The 20,447-nt window shown below is 41.9% G+C and overlaps 1 protein-coding gene across 1 annotated transcript in view; it reads right to left on the bottom strand.

The window, feature by feature from the left end:
• Positions 1-18,987, bottom strand: part of PPIL2 (peptidylprolyl isomerase like 2) — a 68,338-nt gene extending 49,351 nt beyond the window's left edge. The window contains exons 1-8 of the mRNA XM_054645901.2: positions 18,833-18,987; positions 18,701-18,750; positions 18,257-18,302; positions 17,578-17,640; positions 17,377-17,428; positions 4,205-4,256; positions 1,946-2,037; positions 386-475 (exon numbers count right to left, since the gene is read on the bottom strand). Of these exons, the coding sequence (XP_054501876.1) occupies positions 386-475; positions 1,946-2,037; positions 4,205-4,256; positions 17,377-17,428; positions 17,578-17,640; positions 18,257-18,302; positions 18,701-18,750; positions 18,833-18,864 (477 nt within the window). The 5' untranslated portion in view covers positions 18,865-18,987. The remainder of the gene's footprint in view (positions 1-385; positions 476-1,945; positions 2,038-4,204; positions 4,257-17,376; positions 17,429-17,577; positions 17,641-18,256; positions 18,303-18,700; positions 18,751-18,832) is intronic.
• Between the last annotated feature and the right edge of the window lie 1,460 nt (positions 18,988-20,447).

The following is a 20,447-nucleotide window of genomic DNA, read 5'->3' as shown; positions in this document are numbered from 1 at the left end:
AGCAATTAGAGAAAGTCCTGCTGCTGCCTTACTCTAAATTTAGAGAAACATTCCATGGAAAATACTTTTCTGAACCTTTGACTCTTGTATACATCATTGGAAGAGTAAGATGGACAACCCACTTCAGTCTTAATGTAACATGTCTAAAAGTTTAAATACTTTACATTCTAAACATTGTTTCTTTTGATACCACAGACCGTGTTACTACTCATCCAGATTGTGTCACGTGGAACCTTTGTGGCTCATCTGATAACAAAGAAAATACAGTGAAGTTTCTCTGTTCAGCTCCTCTAGATTCCTGCTAGAACAGTGTACACAGCAGCATTTCACCCTCTGCAAAACAGAACCCTGTATGGGCCAAGGTGTAACAGAGAGAAAAGTTCACCTGCAGCGTGACGATGTCCTGCCGGGTGAAGGGCTCATCTGTCAGGAGATCCCTGTAGCTCTTTGGTTTTATGTTCAGCTGCTCAACTGCCTAACAGCCAGGCAAAAGACACAGATATCAAAAATCTGATTCTTGTGTGTAAATATTACAAGTAAATAGGTGATATCAATAAACTGTTGAAGATCAAATAATAGAGAAAACAATTTCACGCTCATTCTCAACTGGCAGCTGCAATATTTTTAATGTGGGCTTTAACAAATGAGAAGCTTTTGTCTTTCATCCCTACAAAACTAGACAGTTTTGTGTGGTTTGCTGGGTTGTTTTTCAAAGAAGAACCTTGCAGTCTCCATTCCATAATTATGTCTATCATTCAAACCAAATTAATCATAAAAGTATGGCCAAAATTGAAAAAAAAATCTTGCTTTCAGTTTTCTAAGCTCTTACCTGCAGAAGACCCCTGAATCTATCTTATTTACCCAAATGTCCTCTGATGAAAGTGATCATGTCCCAATACCTCCAGAAGTCCATAAATTAATTCCATGCTTATAATAAACCAGTAACTGCTATGACTTCATGTGGTACCACATGGGGCACACACCCTCCTAGCACAGCCCACTCAGGAATCCCAGTATTGCAAACTGCAGCAAAGAGAGCAAGAGTTCTGCACTACTGCCCAGGCTTTAACAAAGACCACTCTTAAACCCCTCCTTGCCTGTTAACCCCAGCAGCCAAAGAATCCTGCTTGCAGAAAGAACAGAAAATACTTTCTATTTTAACCTGATCTAGACTGCTGTCACAGGTGAGGACAGCTCTACTACATCAGAGCAAGTTTTCAAAACCATGATGAATCCAGTCTTTTCCTTGACAGCAATGGTTTCAGCCTGTTCCTCCCTCAGTATCTGAATGTCCCACCAGAATTCAAAAAGATATTCCAGTATTCAGACTTTTTACAACACTGGATATGGATTCATTAATTGAAGGATTTATTTGCTACTGAAAAAATAAATAAAACTTGCTTTTACAGTAAGGACTATGCAAAGAAGTCAGGATTAAAATTCCACTTGGGTTTACATAAATGTTCACAAAACATGAATAAAAATGCAATTTGAGTGCCCATTAAGGCATTCTTTCTCCTGTTCCCCCAGCTCCAGCTAAAATGCTCTTTTTTATATGCTCTTTTTTTCACTGATATGAATAGAAATGAGGCAATTTGTGGTTTTGTGATGACACTGTATCAGAAAGAAGACAACAGAAAATTTGTCTCTTAATCCAACTGAGAAGCATATAAAAGCTACTCATTTTGAAACACAAGATTCAGTACATGCAGATTAACTTAAGAAAAGGTTTTAGAAATACTATTTAATTCATATTCTAAAATTGTTCCTATTTTGAAGGCTAAAGTTGGACAACAATTTATGAAGTCAGTCTATCTCCCATCCTTTAATTTCCCTGGCTGTAAAACAAGAACAAAATTTACTTGGTTTTCTAAAACATTCTGTGATTTTGACTGAAATGCATCAAGTGCAGAATATTAATAATGAAATGCAACAGAGAACCTACCTCATAGGCAAACACATTTCCAGTAGTCTTGATGGCCACAATATGGGAGTTATTGGTAAATACAGTAAACAGCACTGGACAGTGGTACTTGCCTGATAGAGGGGAAAAAAGCATACATTTCACATGAATATCTGCAACTGTTCTGAAATAGCTAATTTTTCTGATCTCTGTGGATGATATTTACATTAAATTTTAATATAAAGTGCAAGTTCAGTGGATATTCAATGGTGTTTTAATAACATTTTTATTCTCCAGTGACAGAAAAAGTGCTAGAAAAAGTAAGTTAGGAGAGCTATAAAACAAGCAAGGAAAATGCAGTTTTGAAATTATTGCCAATTTCCTAACACAGAACTTTGTCCAACTTGCTTGATATTTATGAAATACCACAATACAATTGTTACTATTGGAATCAAGGATCTATTGATAATATTAACCTTGTAACATGTCCATTGCTCTGTATCACTCTTGTTCACAGGAATAAAAGTTTAGCTTACAGTCTACAGAAAAGTACACAACAGCTGTTGTGCTTGCAGCAGAGGAGAGCATTTTGTATTCAAATGTGGCAAGCAGAATGCCATTAAATCTGAACACGTTACTCAGTAAGGAACCCAGCTTCTGCTCTAATCAAGCTGTGAATTTTCCCAGGAGGGTCAGCATAAATATTAAGCAAGTCAACAGCAAGCAAACTGATGGGAGGCAATGTAGGAGGAAAAAGAAAAATGTCTGGATAATCTCAGCAGAAAGCAGTTAGAAGAAGATTATTAATACTTGATCAGTTTGCTAGACCTGGGGGTTTGGGTGAGATTTTTGAAATAAGTTGGGCCTATTTAGTTCTTTTCTTCCTAATTACCATTTGCAAATCAAAACCAGCAAGGAGGCCAGAACAGGCTGCTCTCAGCACCTGAGGGGACAGGGAAGGCAAACACCTGCAGAGACTGAGCCCTCGCTGTGCCACCAGAGGCAGCTCTGCCCCCTGCACAAGCAAAGCTGAGGACACTTCTGTTAATGCCACCAGGGCTGAAGGAAAGCCACTGCCACAAGGGACTGAAACTCGACAAGTTTAGAAAGGGATTTCTGCAAGTGCCCAACTGATGGAGACAGACACACACTGGTAAAATGTGAGGCCTCATTCCAGCTTTGTACAGAAGAACAAGTCACCCTCTTCTCAGTTCTAGGAAAAGCAAAACTGCTGAGGGCACACACATGTTGATCTGGACACAAAGTACTCAACTCATAAGTGATCACTACATGGGAGAAAGTGCAAGGCCCAAAGATCTTTTATATCACATTTATGTGTGAACAGAGAAGATCCTACAACCATTCCACGTTATGATTTAGAGAAAAGTTTGCTGACAGACAGAAATGCAACATTTAATTTTTGTCTTTTGTTGCATTTTCCCTTGATTGGTTAATGATACAGAATAAACCTTTTTAAGGAAAAGGCTTCTAAGACTCTATGGCTGTTGTCATTCCACCCCAGCATTGTGAGCTGGACTTCCTTAGGGAAAGCACAATGTCATGGTATCTTTCAAAAGCCTTGGCCACTATTGATCAATTTTTAACACCCTGCTCTTGAGACAGATGGAACACAAGGCACAGAAGAAATCCATCAGCTACAGAAAAGAACTTGTAATCCATAGATTTTGGTAAGATAAGGAGACAGACACTCCAGAATTTTATTCCCACCTAATCTTAGCCATTTTCATTTCAAAGAAATCATTATCTGCTTTGTAGAAGATGAATTCATCTCCACTCTTCTCTTTTGTTCCTACCATGCTCTCTTAGGAGGCTGATTTTATATCTTGCAAAAATAAAACTCGAGGCAGCTGTCTTGTGTGCTTCTATTCATAAAATCCCACGTGTTTATTTAAGTCTAATCCCTTTTATAAACAAAAAGCTGTTCAAAACCAAGTGAACAGCAAATATTGCCACCGGCAAGTTGGAAATAAGATAACATTACAGAAATTTCACTTTTTCTGATTCTTTCCTTAAAGTAAACAGTACCTTACTGCAGTAGCAGCTATAGTAAAGTGAAATTGCTGAATAATTTACAGCTCCCCAGTGTAAAGAAAAACAGAAATGTAACTTTGAAGGTAAACATATCACTCACAAGAAGCAATTATTCTACTCAAAAAAAACCATGATAGAGAACACAAACTACTTAAGTTCACCATGAGTAAGACAAACCAGAATTTATTAAAGCACTCATTAAGGAAAAAAACCCAACAAAACACGACCACAGAAAATGACTGCACTTACCTTCACTGTTTTTAGCAAAATTCAACTTTATAAGTGATTTGGCATCTAGTTTCTAAAGAAAATAAAGCATTAAAAAGATTAATCACAATAGAATGTAACCATGGAAATAAAAGGAAACTGTAACATCACTGTTATGACTTCAGGAGTACATAATTTATTACTAAACTATTGCAGGTTGTCTGAATTATCAGAACCCTGGGAATCCAAGTCACAGACCACAAAAGCAAGGCTCAGGGAGCCTGAGAACTGGGATACATTTGTTTACAGGGCTCTATTTGACACAGGACAGTGCTAACCATGGGGAATCAGCTCAAGGAGTTGCACAACTCTTAGCATAGACTGAAAGGGGAGTTGGCATGAAAGGCTAAGAGGAAAAGATCATTGCCACTGATCAGAAGGGACAATTCAGCTTTATGAAAGTCATAAAGCCAGCAAACCATTCTGGCAATCAAGCTCGATGCCTTTTCTGAAATAACTGTAATTTCCCTTTTACTCAGGAAACGTGCAGCAGAGCTCACATGACAGTGATCAATAATAAAGAGAAACAGAGGCACAAGTTCTCTGGAGAGGCACTTGGGTAATGGAGTCTCAGGAGGGATTTTCAGTCACTTAACCCCCAGGTAACAATTCCACTGAACAGGGAACTGAGGTGACAGCCAAGGCTGGGATAATGTTCTCCAGCTCTAGAGAGGACACTCCAAACTAAGCTACTCCTCTTCCACACTTCATCAGAGGCATCTATGGCATTTCTCTGCTGCCCTCTCTCTGGAAGGGTTTTCTGCCATGGGAAGAGCAGAGCTGTGAGGCTGGCAAACATTTCTGGACAATCAGGCTGCTCCTGTCCTGCAGCCTTCCCAAAGACATGGAAGCTGCACACACACCCAAAATAACAGCGAGCCAGGCCCCCAGTCATTCCATGGCATCAGTGTGTGATTTGGATACATCACTGGCAAGACAGGACACATCACAACCTGGGTGACCTCACCAGGATGGTCAGGTGGTGCTTGACTGTGGCACCCACCTGGAGATGAAACAAGCTGCAAGGCTGAGTCAGGATCTGAGACTTCTAAAAAACAAAGCCTTCGATTGTATCAGCTGTCAGAGACAGTTTCACAGCCAAATGGATCCTTAAAAGCACACACAGCACAGGCCTTTTAAAAGAAACAATCGGTTCTCTTCTCAAAACACGCACCTGAAGGGATTAGGGAGATTTTTATAACCCAGACAGCTCTTTATAAACAGCTACAAGTGGAGATCTGCCAGCCCTGGTACCAACACTGCTACTTCAATCATTATGGCAAAAAAACAACAAAGAAAAGTGTGAAACTAAGTTAGTGGGCTTTCTGTGCCTAATCAAAATTCATATTCTTGGTTTACAGAGTAGATGTTATGACAGCTGGACTCATTCGTTTATAGGGAGGCGCTTCTCAAATTGCTCTCAACCAACTGACAGGCTCATTTGCTGCCAGAAAGGTAACCAGCTCTCTAATTTATTAGCAGGAAGAGCAAGGAGAGCTAGTAGGAATAAGATGGGAAGGGAAAAAAGAGGCCAGGTTTGGTTATATTTAGTTATGTGATAAAAGACCAGTACTGCTGCTTTTCCTTAAGTGGATTCTCAAAAAAACCCACCCACTCCAATTATCTGCACACTGCTGGGGTACAAAGAGGGACAGCAAAGGCAATGGCAGCAAAGGCAATGGCAGTCTGAAATGCCTAAGTGAATGCAGAGCTTTATTTATTTATTTATCTTCTTACAAGAACAAATTTATCAAAGAAGTAGTAGGGGAAGTGCAGCATTGCCAAAATGAACATCTGATCCTGGACAGATCTGTTCAACCTAAACAACTATTAACACAAAGCAGCATCCATCTGTGCACATGTTGTTCAATGGCCCAAAAATTATGTTTCAGAAAAAGCTTCTTTACAAATACAACCACTGGAAACATTGATAATTTCAAGGTCCTTAAATTATCCTCCTGGCAGATCTGAGCTATGCCCAAAACACATAAGCATCTTTAAAGAAAAATGAAAACAGTTCTGTAAGAAACAGTTTAGCATGATTGAAGATTCAGATTTATACCTTGACAGAAATTTCACAGAAAAGACAGACTAACTGCTGTGCAGACTTTAAAGGTAGCAAAAGCTGCAGTGCACTTTTCATCTGTCACCCTATGATGTATTGTTAGAAGTGCTGTCAAGTCCTTGGACTCTCACTCTGTGCCCAGGGAAATAGTATGGTATTTCAGGTCATATCTTTCCAAATTATGGAAAAAGGTAATTTTTCAGCCTCAGTTACTTGTGGTGCATCAGCTGCTCGTGCTGGACCTGCTCCCCACAGAGAGCAGCACTTACACAGTCTCATGTCAACAGTAAATAAAAAACCAGTGATTGTCATACAGGAGTTGAAATACTGCCTGGAGTGAGAACTCTGTGGTGAAGTACTGATGAATATTACAAACTTTTATTGCCACAGGCTGGCCTTCTATCAGGCCTCTCTTGAAGAAGTGACCTTGGCATGTCAACTCACGCCCTTTGGAGCAGCTCCTTCAGCTTGCATGAAGGAGCTGCTCCAAGGTAAGAGGGGGATTTAGTGTTTGTCAAAGAAAATCTTTGGAGCATCAGAACAGCAAAACCAGATGATGATGTGCTACAAAGGACTGCTCAGTGCCCAAGACCAGGCTACAGGATCTGGCAACTGCACACAGATAGCCACAGAGGAGGGAGTTCACAACCAGGACTTCCAGGAGGTTCAGTTTTGAAACACCTACACATTACCCAGGAAAGTGTAAAAGGACAAATAAGCAAACTGTGTAATATCATTTTTTTCCTCTCAAGTTCTACATTTCCCATGAAAACAGGATTATCTTGCATGTGGGTGAATCTCCTTTTATTTATTCTCCATCAAAAGTCAGAGCTTTCCAAGCACCATCACACAGTTTGTTGCCATGGAAATGACCGTTATGCCACAAATGGGCGCCGATCTTCACAGGAAGAGACAGCAGGAGTGAATGAATCCTAAAATGAGTTAAAGTACTTGTTTTCATGTATTTTTTATTATTAATAATGCTTAAGAGAGAACAAATATTGCATACATAGCTCAAGTTCAAAACTATTTTCAACCTCAGTTTCCCTGACACACACCCACCATCCAGTTTCAGCCACACTCCAGTTAAGAAAGCAAGAGGAAAAAAAGTGTTTATTAAAAACACTTGATCTAATTAAATTCTAAATTCCTAATGACAATGAAAAGGCCACAAGCATCTGCCACTTCCCTTAAGCAGAAATAAGAGCCGCAGCATATTCCCTTCTAAAAATATTTTATGCAGAAATACTGGAAAGCAGACGCATTTCATGGCACGTAGTGCCAGCTGCTCCACAGCAAGGAAGGGCTAAAAAAAAAACAAACGCAAACCCGTGCGAGCTCTTTTCTCAGCTGACTCCTCTCTCACAGGCACACTTCCACAGAGGCAGCCAAGGCTACTTTTGGCCATGACCTACTTTCCTGTGGCAGCGAGCGGCCCCAGCGCCCCGCGCACTCTCCCGTGTCAGCTGACAGCGCTGGCTCCGCGGGATCCCAAAGGGCAGCAGCCTCTATTGACAGCCAGGCTGAGGTGGTGGATGAGCCGCGGGGGTCAGTGGGGCACTGTGGCAGCTCCGGATGGAACACGCCCATTGTTCCCAATTAAATCATTCTCTGCCATGGCCGGCTGTCTCATGCAGATATGACCCACAATCCCCACGCATCAATTAGTTACACTCGCTGAATCCCTTTGGTCTGGGGCTGCACGTTCTTCTTGTTAATAAGGCTCTGACCCTGCTGGATATGCACCAGCCTGAAAAGCAATCAAGAAGGGCTCCACTGATTCCCTACCCACACATGGGCAGAGTTGGTGACATGAGCACAGGCTGTGTTTAGTAAAGACAGACTTTCCCACCCTACCAACAGCAACTGAGTAAGTGTTCAAATGTTCAGCACTTGGGGATTGGCCCCCCTGAGCAGACACACTGAACAGCCTCTGTCAGGAACACACAAAAATCCAGGGAAGCTGGTATTGGGGTTGTGTGGCCAGGTTTTGGTAGTGGGGGGGCTACAGGGGTGGCTTCTGTGAGAAGCTGCTGGAAGCTTCTGCTGTGTCCAGCCAGCTCCAGGATGGACATGCTGCTGGCCAAGGTTGGGACAATCAGAAATGGTGCTAAGGCAGCTGGGATAACATATATAGGAAGAAAATCTCTCCTGGCCCTTATCTCAACCCACGAACCCCCAATGGGATTTTCTCTCCCCTGTCCAGTTATGGAGGGCAGTGAGAGAGAGGCTTTGGTAGTGTCTGGGGTCCAGCCAGGACCATCACACTACACAGGGAAAAATTAATGTGTCACATCCGAACTGGCTGATAACATGAGGTCAAAAACCATTCAGAGGTGGCATGGCCATTTGATGGTTTTTCATCTCACCAAAACAAGAATCACAGAGTTACCTCAAGCAGAAGAGAAAGCCAGAACAAATACTAATATTGAAATGCAGTGTTGCCTACCAAGTACCAAACTTAGCTTAGCAACAGCAAATGAATTTTGTATTACATTCCTTGGTTCCTTTAAAGATGAGACCTGTTACATATAACTTTACATACAGCTTCCCATTTTAAGAAGCCCTCTTACAATTTTCCTTGCTATAAAATCTCCCCAAAAAAGTGGGTCATGAGTTCAATGAATAGTACTGGAATAACTCCCTGTATAATGTTACTTATTTCAGATTTTGTAAATGGATTTAATGACGATAAAGGGCATTGGAAATCCTCAAGCCTACACATCAGGGTTTGCAACTGGAAACAGTTAAAACAAACTGTTTTAACAAAAGAAGCCATCTATATGTATTTTAACACTCCATGGAAAATCTGGGGTCAGCAGTCAAGAGGATAGAACAGTCTCACATGAGTTTCAGATATCATTTCTGTGTTTAATTCAACAACAAAAATGCTCAATATTTATCACAGCTGCCTACCTAATGCTAAAAAGATACCCTCAATTCACATTCTTGGATGAAGCTGCTGTTTAACTGCAGTCTTCATGTACTGCTGAGCTAGACTGGAAATGGACACAGAAGATCCTTCATTACACACTTCTAGACCACTGTATTTACATATTTAAAAGTTAATTAAACTGACACCATATGGTCACCAAAGCCTTGTCCAGAGAACCATAAAGATATGCTTGATAACACACATGGTTCACAGATACCAGCAATAATACTGCTCTATCAAAGAGCACATTAACAGAAATTACCATGAGAAAAAGACATGTAGCTGCATTGCAAGTTCAAACCTGCAGTCCTAATGCAGTCAAAAGTCTACCAATCCAGAGATCCACAGCCAAATACAGCACAGTTCAAGGAAAATAAAGCTTTGCAGAAGCACCAAAAATCTAGTCTCCAATTTTAGTGAAAAACAGGCAAGTAAAGATCTGTGGGAAACCTCATGCTGCATCTCATTTAAGCCTAGAGCGCTTCACAGCTGCTAGTTTTTCAAGTGTCACAATCACAAAATCCCATCCAATGTGCACACTTACACCAAAACACAGAGAAGGAAAAGGAGAGACCATCTGTTCAGTCTGTAAAACCTAGATGTAAATACTTTTTTGCTGTAAGGGACATAATGCATTAGAAATAACGGTAGACACGTTTATCTGCCCGTGCCCAGAGGTGAGTTACTGGATCAAACACTGCCCATCACCACCACAGTCAGCAAGGTGTGAAGGAGGAACAGCAGCTTGGCCAGTGACTCATGACACTGGAGGGTTTTAAATGTCTTTTTTTGATAAAGCACTTGAACAGTAAGTAGAAGGAAATCTCATCTTCTTTGCCCTCACTGTTTCCCAAAGATACAGGGAATTGAAAAATAAATCCCCTTTTTAGGACAGATAAAGGCTAACTCTTAGTAGTGCTGGGTGCACTACTGTAAAACACACAAACAACTCTGGAAAAGAAAGAACCAGCTATCCATGTTTGTCAGCAACAAAGGAGAGAGGGAAAGTTTCAGAAAACCCAACAAAGGAAGGAGTTATCTGTCAGATACAACACAGTGGGATTTTCATCCCCTTGATCACCCCTGTGTTTTATGACCATTTCGTTATGCCACGTGACTTTGTGGTCACTCCTCAGGGCAGAAACCATGTCCTCATATGTTTCTATCCAGGGGCATTGAAAATTTATGTCACTAGTCAAATATTAACTCATTTAGACTGTTGACTAAAAGCTAATAATTTCTGAGGCCAATGAGGTAAGACGACACGGCTCAGTTGCTGCATATTGAAGAGTTCATCTCGTTCAAAGTGGATTCTGGGCATTTGAGCAGCAGCCTGTGTCTGCTGCCCCAGACAAAAATGCACCTGGAGAAAGATGCTTAATGACAACAGCTGCAACCACCCATGTCTGAAAGGAGTCTGCTACTGCCCACAGAAATACAGGCAGCAACGTTTAAGTGGAAACAACAAAACAAAGAGAAAAGGAAGAACTACTGCTCATCCTGGCTAACTCTAACTTGTACCTGCTTCTGAAATGACCCAGACTACCACAAGAAAATGCAACAAATTCTCATTTTCTCAAAGCACCCTTCCCGTCTCAACACATACACTGAAATGGTTTTTGGTTTTACACTATCACGTGCAATATTTCAGATATTATCAAAGTACTTCAGGAAGAGATTAGAAAATATTCCCACCACTGTACCAGGCATTCACACAGCATTTACTGTGTATGATTAAGATTAACTCTGTTCAAAGAAGATATATTAAAATTTAACAGATGTGGAGGAGAACCATGACCATGTAGGGTATGGAGAACTTAAAGGCATGAAGAACATCTGAGAGGAAAATACAAGCCTCAACAACAGAATGTCAAGAAAGCATTAAATTCTTCCGTGCGAAACACACAGCTGTAAACACTAACAGAGAGAAGCACAATTCTGGCACCAATACAAACGAGACTAAGCTGGTCAAACCCAAAATTTACAGAAGATATGTATCAGATGAAAAACCATCAGCAAAAACTATGAGCAGCCATAGTAGGCAAAAAGCAAACACTGGTTCAAGACAGAGCACGCAGTTTGCAAAGCAGACTGAGAGAGTTGAAGACCTCAGACAGTCTCCCAGTTTTCTGTTCCTGATCATTTCACTCCTCTTTCTGCAGCACATGAAAACCAAGATGGGTTTGTCTGAATCATTTTTCAACAACAAAGCTTCCTTTGGCTTTATTTCTGTAAGCTTTGTTCTCTGTTCTGTAATAAGCTATTACTCACCCAGAACAAAACTGTATTCCCACCCCACACTGAAACTTTTCTTACAAATAAACAAGGAAAAAAACCTCATTTCAAATATATAGGAAAAATATGCTAAGTTAAACAAAAGGGGGAAAAAGGGGGCAATTGACATTTAAACTTCTGCAATATCTGAAGACCTGAGTTGCATCAGACAAATTAAGAAATATACTTTGAATTTCAAAGCTGAAGATGTGCCGACTTCTTCTGACATGTACGTAAAAGGAGTTCTCTAGAGAAAAATTAAAATTCTCATTTATACATCACTCACATTACACCCAAATGAGACCTGAAGTTACCAATCCACCTAAATGATCACTCATTTCCAAAGCCCCAAGGAGAAAATACAGCAGACTACTTGGATTTCAGGTGCTGTGCTCTGATGTTGAGGAAAAAACAATGTGAGAGGGATATGACTCACTCCTGAGTTCTACATAATGAAAATTATCTCAACTGGTCAAACTATTTAGTCCTTAATTAGACAGTCCCAGACTCTAGGTATGGAAAACTGATGTGGACATAGCCTGCCTGTGGAAGTCTCCACAGCATTTTCCTGCTGGTATTTTGGACCCAGACAAAAGATGAAAATGCTCAAAGTAAGCACAATCTCTTTGGAAACAGTAAGTGACGAAAACTTCTCAAGACAAAAAGATGAGAAAGCACAAGGAAAATCTGACTCCTGCTTCAATATGACATTTTTAGGTGATCATCAGAATTGTGGGGTAACATTACCAGCAGGTTACAGAAAGGTCTCAACAAACACTCTGAAAATGCATCCCACTGCACATTATCTATGGCCATTGCATTCTCCTGACAGTGTTCACTGCTACACTGCCCTGAAAGAGGGCACCTTCAAACCACAGGGTTTTGGCTAATGACATCCATTATTTGCTGCTCATTATCTAGAAACACACCTGGAACAACACAATTAAAGCAGCGATCTGCAGTAAATTACCTCACAGACCATATGAACTGAGTTAAAAGCCATTGTCACTGTTGATTTAGCCATAAGGGTCACATGAAATTGGAACTTCTCCTCCTCCCAGTTGAGGCCTGAGATTGGTTCCACTTCACTCAGGGTTGGATGAGTTTTGTCTGTGACTGTGATCTCAACACCTCTGACTCAGTCATGTGTGAAGCTCATCCAACCCACTTTCAGGAATCCATTCCTGAAACACAGGGACCCTGCACTGATTATGTGACAGAGCTGGAAAGCAATTTGTAGTGAAACAAAGTCCTGGCTAGAACTTAACCTGTAGTTTAATACCTGTTCCTACTTGGTATTTCCCACATTGCTCACACACTACAGTTTCTTTATTCAGAATATTGCAAAAGTAGAAAAAATACCTAAACCCTGTTTCTCATTATGTTCTCTCCCCAGGTGAAAAAACAATTATCAATGTTTTCTATTTCTATCTCTATGCTTTCGAAATACAAACATGGTAAAAACACTTCTATGATTAAGGAGTTTCACCTTTGCTCCAATTTCTGCATCCTTTTCAGACAGGATTTCCCTTACTTGGATAGCCAAAGACTTTTTTAGGGCATTAAAAAAAAAACATTGTAAGGTTGTTTGTTCATTTTTTAAGTGGGATCAACAAATCAACAGTAAAAGAAGTAATCTTCTTCATATGCTCTTCATTAAACCAGGTCAGCAAGCTTCACTGCAAAACCAGTAACTGATTTCTATGGGATCTATGAAACTCACAGAAATCTACTTGACCAAATTGAAAAGAAATCATGATTTCAACAACAAAATGAAGTAAAAATAGCCATCAGCATTTAGAAGATAAATATTTTTAAGGAATGTATTTGAGAATGCTTTCCCAAGTTTTGAAATAACAGATGTAGTTGCAATTTTTTTCTTTTGTGGCTAAGAAGTTATAGGTTTTGAAAGTGCCTGTAATTATTATGGCAAGCATCATCTTACTGACCTTACTTCAAACAAATGATTGAAAAAAAGGGCACTGTTTACATTCCTAGTGAGCAGTGCTGGAGGGAGGAGGTGTCCACTGCAGGCTGTCATTGCTGCAGGGCATTGCAGGTACAAGCTCTCTGGTGCTTCCAAAGCCTGGATCAGACAGGCTTACAGCAGGAGTCAGGCACCTGTACTGCCACTATTTGATCATGTTAGTCATAATTTCACCCCAAGTCAGCTTTATTTGGTAAATACAAGATTAAAGAGTGTGGGAGAAAAATAGCAAATATTTATATTGTACACAGAGCAAAGCTCTGTGTCCAGCTCTCTCTTTTTAAAAGGCAGATGTCTCACTGGGAAAAGTCAGGGATTTTTAGCCTTCTGACTCCAAAGCTGGTTCTCATTTTCCATGTCAGTGGCTCTGCCTTCTATTAGTTCATCATATGCAGCAGACTCCTCTTTATGGTTATCTTCAGAGCCAGACCAAGCAAAAGGCTTTTCTAACATGTAGAAAACACTATTAAAAAATTTCCTTCTTAACATAGTGATGCTTAAGAAAATGCCCTCTCTGTCCTGCAGGTCTGGATCCCAACCTTGCACAAGACAGGGCACAACACAAATTCTACTCTGCCTCATTCAGACCACAAATGGGACTCTCAGTCTCATAAATCCACCACACACCATCTTCAGGTCTCCCAACCTGACTCATAGCCAGGCTAAATTAACTGGACTGAATCAAATTACCTGGCTTTCCAGTGTCCAAAGAGTTAAATTCCCACAGAAAAGAAGGAACCAGGGACAAAGACAGTAGCTACTTCTGAGCCAAGGGAACAGAGATATTTGCCCAAGGTTACAGGGGCTGAAAGTACAGCCACAACAATCTGGCCTGCCCACACACAGTCAGAATGTCACTGAACCAGAGTGGAAAAAATAGGTATTGACATCAGACACATTACAATGAACAGGAGGAAAAATAGCTCAGCCCACATAGAACATATCCATGCAACAAAGAAAACCAATTTTCCTTGAAATTCCTGTCAAAAGGCATGCTGATCTATCATCTGTTCATATTTGAGATTCCAAGCAAGCAGCCATGTTCTGGCCAATCTCCCTCCTTGAAACAGGTATCCTGAGCCCTGCTGGGATGCTGCCTCGTGTGGGCCTGCTGGTCAGGCTGTCAGAACGTCACTACATGAAACCTCCTGGCAAGCCTGCAACTCTCTGCAAGCCCAAGAAGCCAAAGTGCTGCTGTCAGTAAAAAGAATTGAGCTAACTATCACTTTCCACTTTATTTCATGCCATTTTAGTGTAAGGATAAGCCAGGGCAGTGTCCTGACAAAGCTGACTGAAAAAGTAAGTGAGACAATGCCAACTGACAGACTCCAGTTCAGCTGTGAGAAATGCACTGCTTCTTCCAAAATTGTTGGGGTAGCAGTAAAAACAAGCATTTTTTTACCACAATGCATTGTTAAAAGGTGTGTGTGTGGGGGGGGGAATAAATCTGAAGTTACTTTCTAGAATAGCTCATGGTAAATTCTAGACAAAGATCAACAGTGATTTGTATTGCAGCATTTCTTGAAAAACAAAGGCTGGTCCAATAGTTTAGGATTCAGAAGAATCAGAGAAGTCCCTTGTAGATCAGCTCACAGACATCCAATTAATAAAAGACTAGCACAGTCCTACCCCCTGGAGCACAGCAGAGATAAATATCTTAATGACTGCAGGGCTCTCCAGTTCTCCACTGAGGGCTGCACTTCAGAAATAAGGCAGCTAGACAGAAGCAGTGAGTGCCAAGAGTGCACCATTACCCCCCATTTCCAAGTATCTACTGACTTCTCTAAAGCATCTGTCCTGCAGCAAACCACAATTAGAGAAGAACAAGCCACAAAAGGTTTCATGACTATTTTTTACTTCAAGACAAATAAATGCAAAAATTCTCCAGAGCCCCATCACCAACCTGTGCAAAGTAACTCCATAAGTTAGTGTACAAAACATGGCATAGCAGCTCATCTGGCTCAATTCCTTTCTAAATAAACCCAGAGTCCTGGGTTTCTCCAAGTCACCAATTAATTACAAAAGCTACTTTCTGGTTTCCATGAACAAGCTGCACAGGGAACAGAGGGTGCACACACAGTGACAGATTCAACAAAGGACAGAACAGTCCAGAGATGCACAATCTCAATTCACTGACTTCCTCTGCCATCTACCCAGCACTCCTATCCCATTTCTGCCCAATGCCACCCTACTCTCCCAAAAACCTGAGCTACCCCTCTGGGAAACAAAGTCTAAATCCCAATCCTTCTTTCAACCCCACTCTTCAGCTTAGAGCTCCAGAGAGCTGAATTCAGCAGGGCTGAGTACTATCCTGGAGAACAAATGTCTTCTTTTACTTCCAGCTCATCTGGAACACCTTGGTCCTGTGGAGGAGAGAGCTGTACAGCACCAGCCCACCACAGAACAAGAGGGGGGAAGAAAGGGCTCCCCAGACAGTGATACAGAGCAAAAGGAAGAACACACACTGAGGAGAGCTGGAACAGCACTGCAGACAACTACAGAAGCACAAGTCTGGTGAATTAACAGGTCTCAAGGCCTGACTTCATTTAAGTATTTATGGTTCACCAAGTATATTGAGCACAGTCTCCCTCTCTCTCCATTACACAACACAGTCAGGGACATTACAATTCTTGCTTAGCATTTACTTGAAGCAATTTTAAACCACATCATAGTTCACAGTCTGCAATGAGCTGCTCTGAGTGAAAAAATTGATCTGGTAACACCCCAAAACTCCCAACCAATGCAGAGAGCATCAAAGTGGTGAGAGGCTGGCAAAACCAAATGAAATAGCTGTAATTTCATTCCTTCTCAACAACACACTGGCCTCTTCACGTGTGAATAAAGACCTTCAATCACCCCACCATTGTACAAACACATCTGCAGGAAGATATTCAGTCTCAGACAGGCTGTTGATGTTTAGAGTTTGAAATGTTACACCTGTATTTAGCTTTTCCTTGTATCTGTGTGACAGGAAAATCTTTAATCGAACACAAGATCTTTCAGAAGGAATCTCAGCCCAGAGGCAGCTGCAAACCTCCCCAACCCTGGGCAAGGGCTGCCACCCAGTGCCTACAAAAGTAACTGCACACACTGAAGAAAAAGAAATTTCAGTTGCTCAAGCAACAGTTCCTGCTTAAAATTTTCCTCGATGCCCTCATGAACAATGCACTTGACACATCAGAAGAAAGATAATTCCAACAGGGAAATATTTCCTGTACTTCATGTTTATTCAGTGTTTTACCATTTCATGCTGCTACAGACATTAATCCTGTCATAATTATCATTTATGCAAAAAAAGGGGGAGGAACCCACAAAGGTTTCTCTCACAGTGAACCACCATGACAAATGCTTTCTGAAATACACTGTCAGGATAACTCAGAAGATTTTGTAGTGTAGGCTTACTATTCATAATATCATCTATTAATCTCCTTAAACTGCATGATGGCAAATATCCTTTGGGTTAGGAAACATTGCTGTAAATTTAACCCCAGATGGAGAGGTGTGAGCCCCTTGCCCTGCAGGAACCAGGACTGTGTTTACATGAGGCAGCAGGAGAATCTTTTCCATCAATGACCAGTCAGGCTTTCTGGGCAGAACCAGCATTAACAACAGTTTGTATTTCCCTCTGTACAGATGTTCATTATGTTCATTCATTAGGCAAGATACCCTGAGAGTTCACACAAATGAACCACTCACCTCTGCCCCATTTACAATCAGATTACAAAAAATAAATAGAGGTAATGCTCTCCTTTCTTCCACACATCTTCAAAACTGCACTCCCATTCAACTTCCTTTGCTTTCACTGAGGCATTTTTGTTTCTTTAACACATTAAATAAAAAACTGAGCATAAAGAAAGCAAAGCCATGATGTGAATCCACCCATCATTACTTACTTCTCCCGTGATTGGATTGGTTCCATATTTCTTTATCCAAGGTACAATGCTCCTGAAAAGAGAAGGGATAAAGTAATTCATTACAGGCACCACCAGAAACCTCTACTGATGGCAATGACTGCTTTTGCCAACTTGTTAAAGCTAAATGATGATTACACAGCTGTAACACAAAAATAAAGCTAAGTATAGACAGGAACTTACAGGATGTCAAAGACTGTCCCATCTGGTGTGCAAACTGGGTATTCAAATGGCTGCAGAGACAAACTAGAAAAAAGAGAACAGAACCTTGTTAGCAAAACCAGGTGGGAATCACAATGTGACTGGCAACAACGCTCAGCATCTCCTGTTAGGGATGCTCCCATAATCCTGGCAGCTCTTAGCTCATAGGTGTGGAAGGCAATGTCCTGAACTACCCAATTTACAAGGATTTCTAAACCACTTCCACCAACTCTCTTCCTTCACTCCTGCACTTCAAGCAGTAAACTCTACAGAAAAAAATAACAGAAATATTCTTCAATCTACCTTAATCTCTATTTTAGCAAAATGAGTGACTGACCAAGCACATTCTGAGCAGGGACAAGCAGATTTGAGCCCTGAGGACACAGATTTGAAAGACTGGGACATACACAGTAATTGTTCTGCATTATTTCACCACTTGTGTATCCTTTCAGCCATCAGCTCCAACCTCTGCAGACACTGATCATGGGTCATGCAGACTCTGTTTCAGTTCTTATTCAACTTTTCCTTGCCACACTACTGCCACAGCAGGCACAAGTCAATGAAAGTAATTGCCTCAGAAGAACATGGCTTTAGTTCAGTGTCAACAGTCAGATAAACAGATGTGTCATTAAACAATGATAATGTAAATTTGTTGTCTTACCTGCAGTGATCAAATGATAAACGTCTAAAATTGGTTCGTGGAAGGTCTGTTTATGGGAAAAGAAAATCCACACAGATTTTAATAAATACATGGTGTTCTAGGTAATCAAGAAACATTTGAAAGTTACATATTGCTACATAACCGGTGGTAAGTTACTGATGACAAGGAAAAATACCCTAAAGCTTGCGAAACTGTAATTAACATTTCCGAACTGAAATTACACTGCCAGGAAAAGATCAAAACAGAGCTGTGACAGTTGGACAGCGCTGAGTTTAAATGTGATCATTAACGCTCAGGCTCTGCCCCAGCAGCGGGCACACTCCCGGCGGAGGGCGGGGACGCTCATCGGGCACAAACGCGGCCGTTCCGAGCAGCACCGCGGGCGGGGGGCCCGGGGCTCAGGGCTCGGCCCGGGGCTCTGAGGGAGCGGCCCGTCCCCCTTACCTGCTTTCTTGCCGCCGTAGAACTGCGTGTACTCGGCGCACGTGATGTACCTGCGAGACAGGGGGGTCACTGAGCACAGCACAGACACAGCACAGCCCGGCCCCCGCGCTCTCCCCCGCGCCCCCCGCTCACATTTTGTCCTTCTGGTGCTGCCGCTTGCCCATGGTGGCGGCTCGGCCTGCCCGGCCCGCGCTGCGCCTCAGGCCCGGCCGCGCCTTCCGCCGGGTGCGCCGGGGAACGGCCGCGGCGCGGAAACACCGGCGGCGGCAGGCGCGTTCCGGGCGCCGGGAACAGGCCGGGAAACTCAGAGCAGCTTTCCAGGGCTGCCGCTTCACCAAAACACGTTCTCTGGCCTGGAAGTTAAAATCTTCGTGTTCCTGGTCTGTTGGGCAGTGATAGGACCTCCCAAGAAAAAATGGGTAGAAAAACCTACTTGGTGTCTTAATATGGATAGAGCTCTTCACAAAAAAAGTATTTCAATGTCTCTTCAAAGACATAATGACGAAGAATTTACAGTCCCTTAGGACTGGCATGAGCAAGGCTGAACAGAGGATGAGCACAACCCGGATCCCTTGCCTTTAGCAGGATGAAACAGCCAGATTCATGGAGATTCCACTTATCAAACACCTCCAAATCCATTCATGCTCCTTTTTTCTTTCCTTGTTAAACCATCACCCTGGCACTGCCCACACAGAGCCACTGGAGTGACATCCATGGAAGTGGACAGCAAGACTCCACTGACTGCACCAGGCTCCCAGAAATGGTGTTCAGCTCCTGTTTCAATCCCATCAGTTGGTCCTTGGCTGCATCCATGAGCACAAGGTGAGCACATCCTGCTCTGTTTGCAGGGGGTTATACTAAATGATTTCTGAGAGTCTATGATTCCATGTTGTTGTGGTTCTCCTCTGAGGAACAGAATACTTGTTCCCACCAGTGCAATTTAACTGGCAACAGCATATGAATGATTTACAACATTACAACTGGCTCCCACTATCAGACTCTTTGGCCACAGCAGCACAGCTACTCCTTGTCCTGGCTGAGGGGAAGGATATTGTTTGTTAGATATTTAGGGGAGAAACTGCCCTTTTACAAGGGTTTAAATACACTTAATAATTTTGATTCTCTTACTCAAAACATTTCAAAGCAAGGCATTGAGGCACATCCAAACAGCAGGGCCTGCAAAGAACCAACACCTCCACTTGCTCCTGTCCCAGCACCAAGTACACTCTGGGAAAAGAAAACAACTTGATTTGTTTTTAGTGGAATTCCAAAAGCACTCCACAAGGAACATGGCCATAACTGCAGAAAGCTCCCTCCTTGCTGCAGTGCAGGCACTCTGCTCAGTGTGAGGGAGCCTGCTGGCTGTGCCTGACAGGATGAGCATTCCCTGAGAGGATGAGCACTCCCACTGCTCCTGCTCCTTCGGCTGAGATGGGCTCCAGGGGCAAACACTGGAACTGTCCAGAGACATCACCAGCACTTGTCTGATTGTGCTTTCTGAGGAAAGATCATCCAGACAAAATTATTTATTTCCAGACACGTTACTGTGATTCAGCCTGTGTTGACATTTCTGGAAATGCCTGTGCTCTTTGCAATAATTCAAGACCATGTTTTTGCTTTTTGTTTTTTTTTTAAACCAATGCAACGTTCTTTTATTTTGTACTTACAAAAAGAGCCACCCCATTGTATCCCTCCCCCTCCCCCCAAATGCCTTTTACAAACATTGAAAAATTAAAAACCTGATGAT

Source organism: Agelaius phoeniceus, chromosome 18 (genome assembly GCF_051311805.1).
Source record: "Agelaius phoeniceus isolate bAgePho1 chromosome 18, bAgePho1.hap1, whole genome shotgun sequence".
Taxonomy (NCBI): Eukaryota; Metazoa; Chordata; class Aves; order Passeriformes; family Icteridae; genus Agelaius; species Agelaius phoeniceus.
Note: the sequence above shows the minus strand (reverse complement) of the source record. Positions and strands in the feature narration are given on the sequence as shown.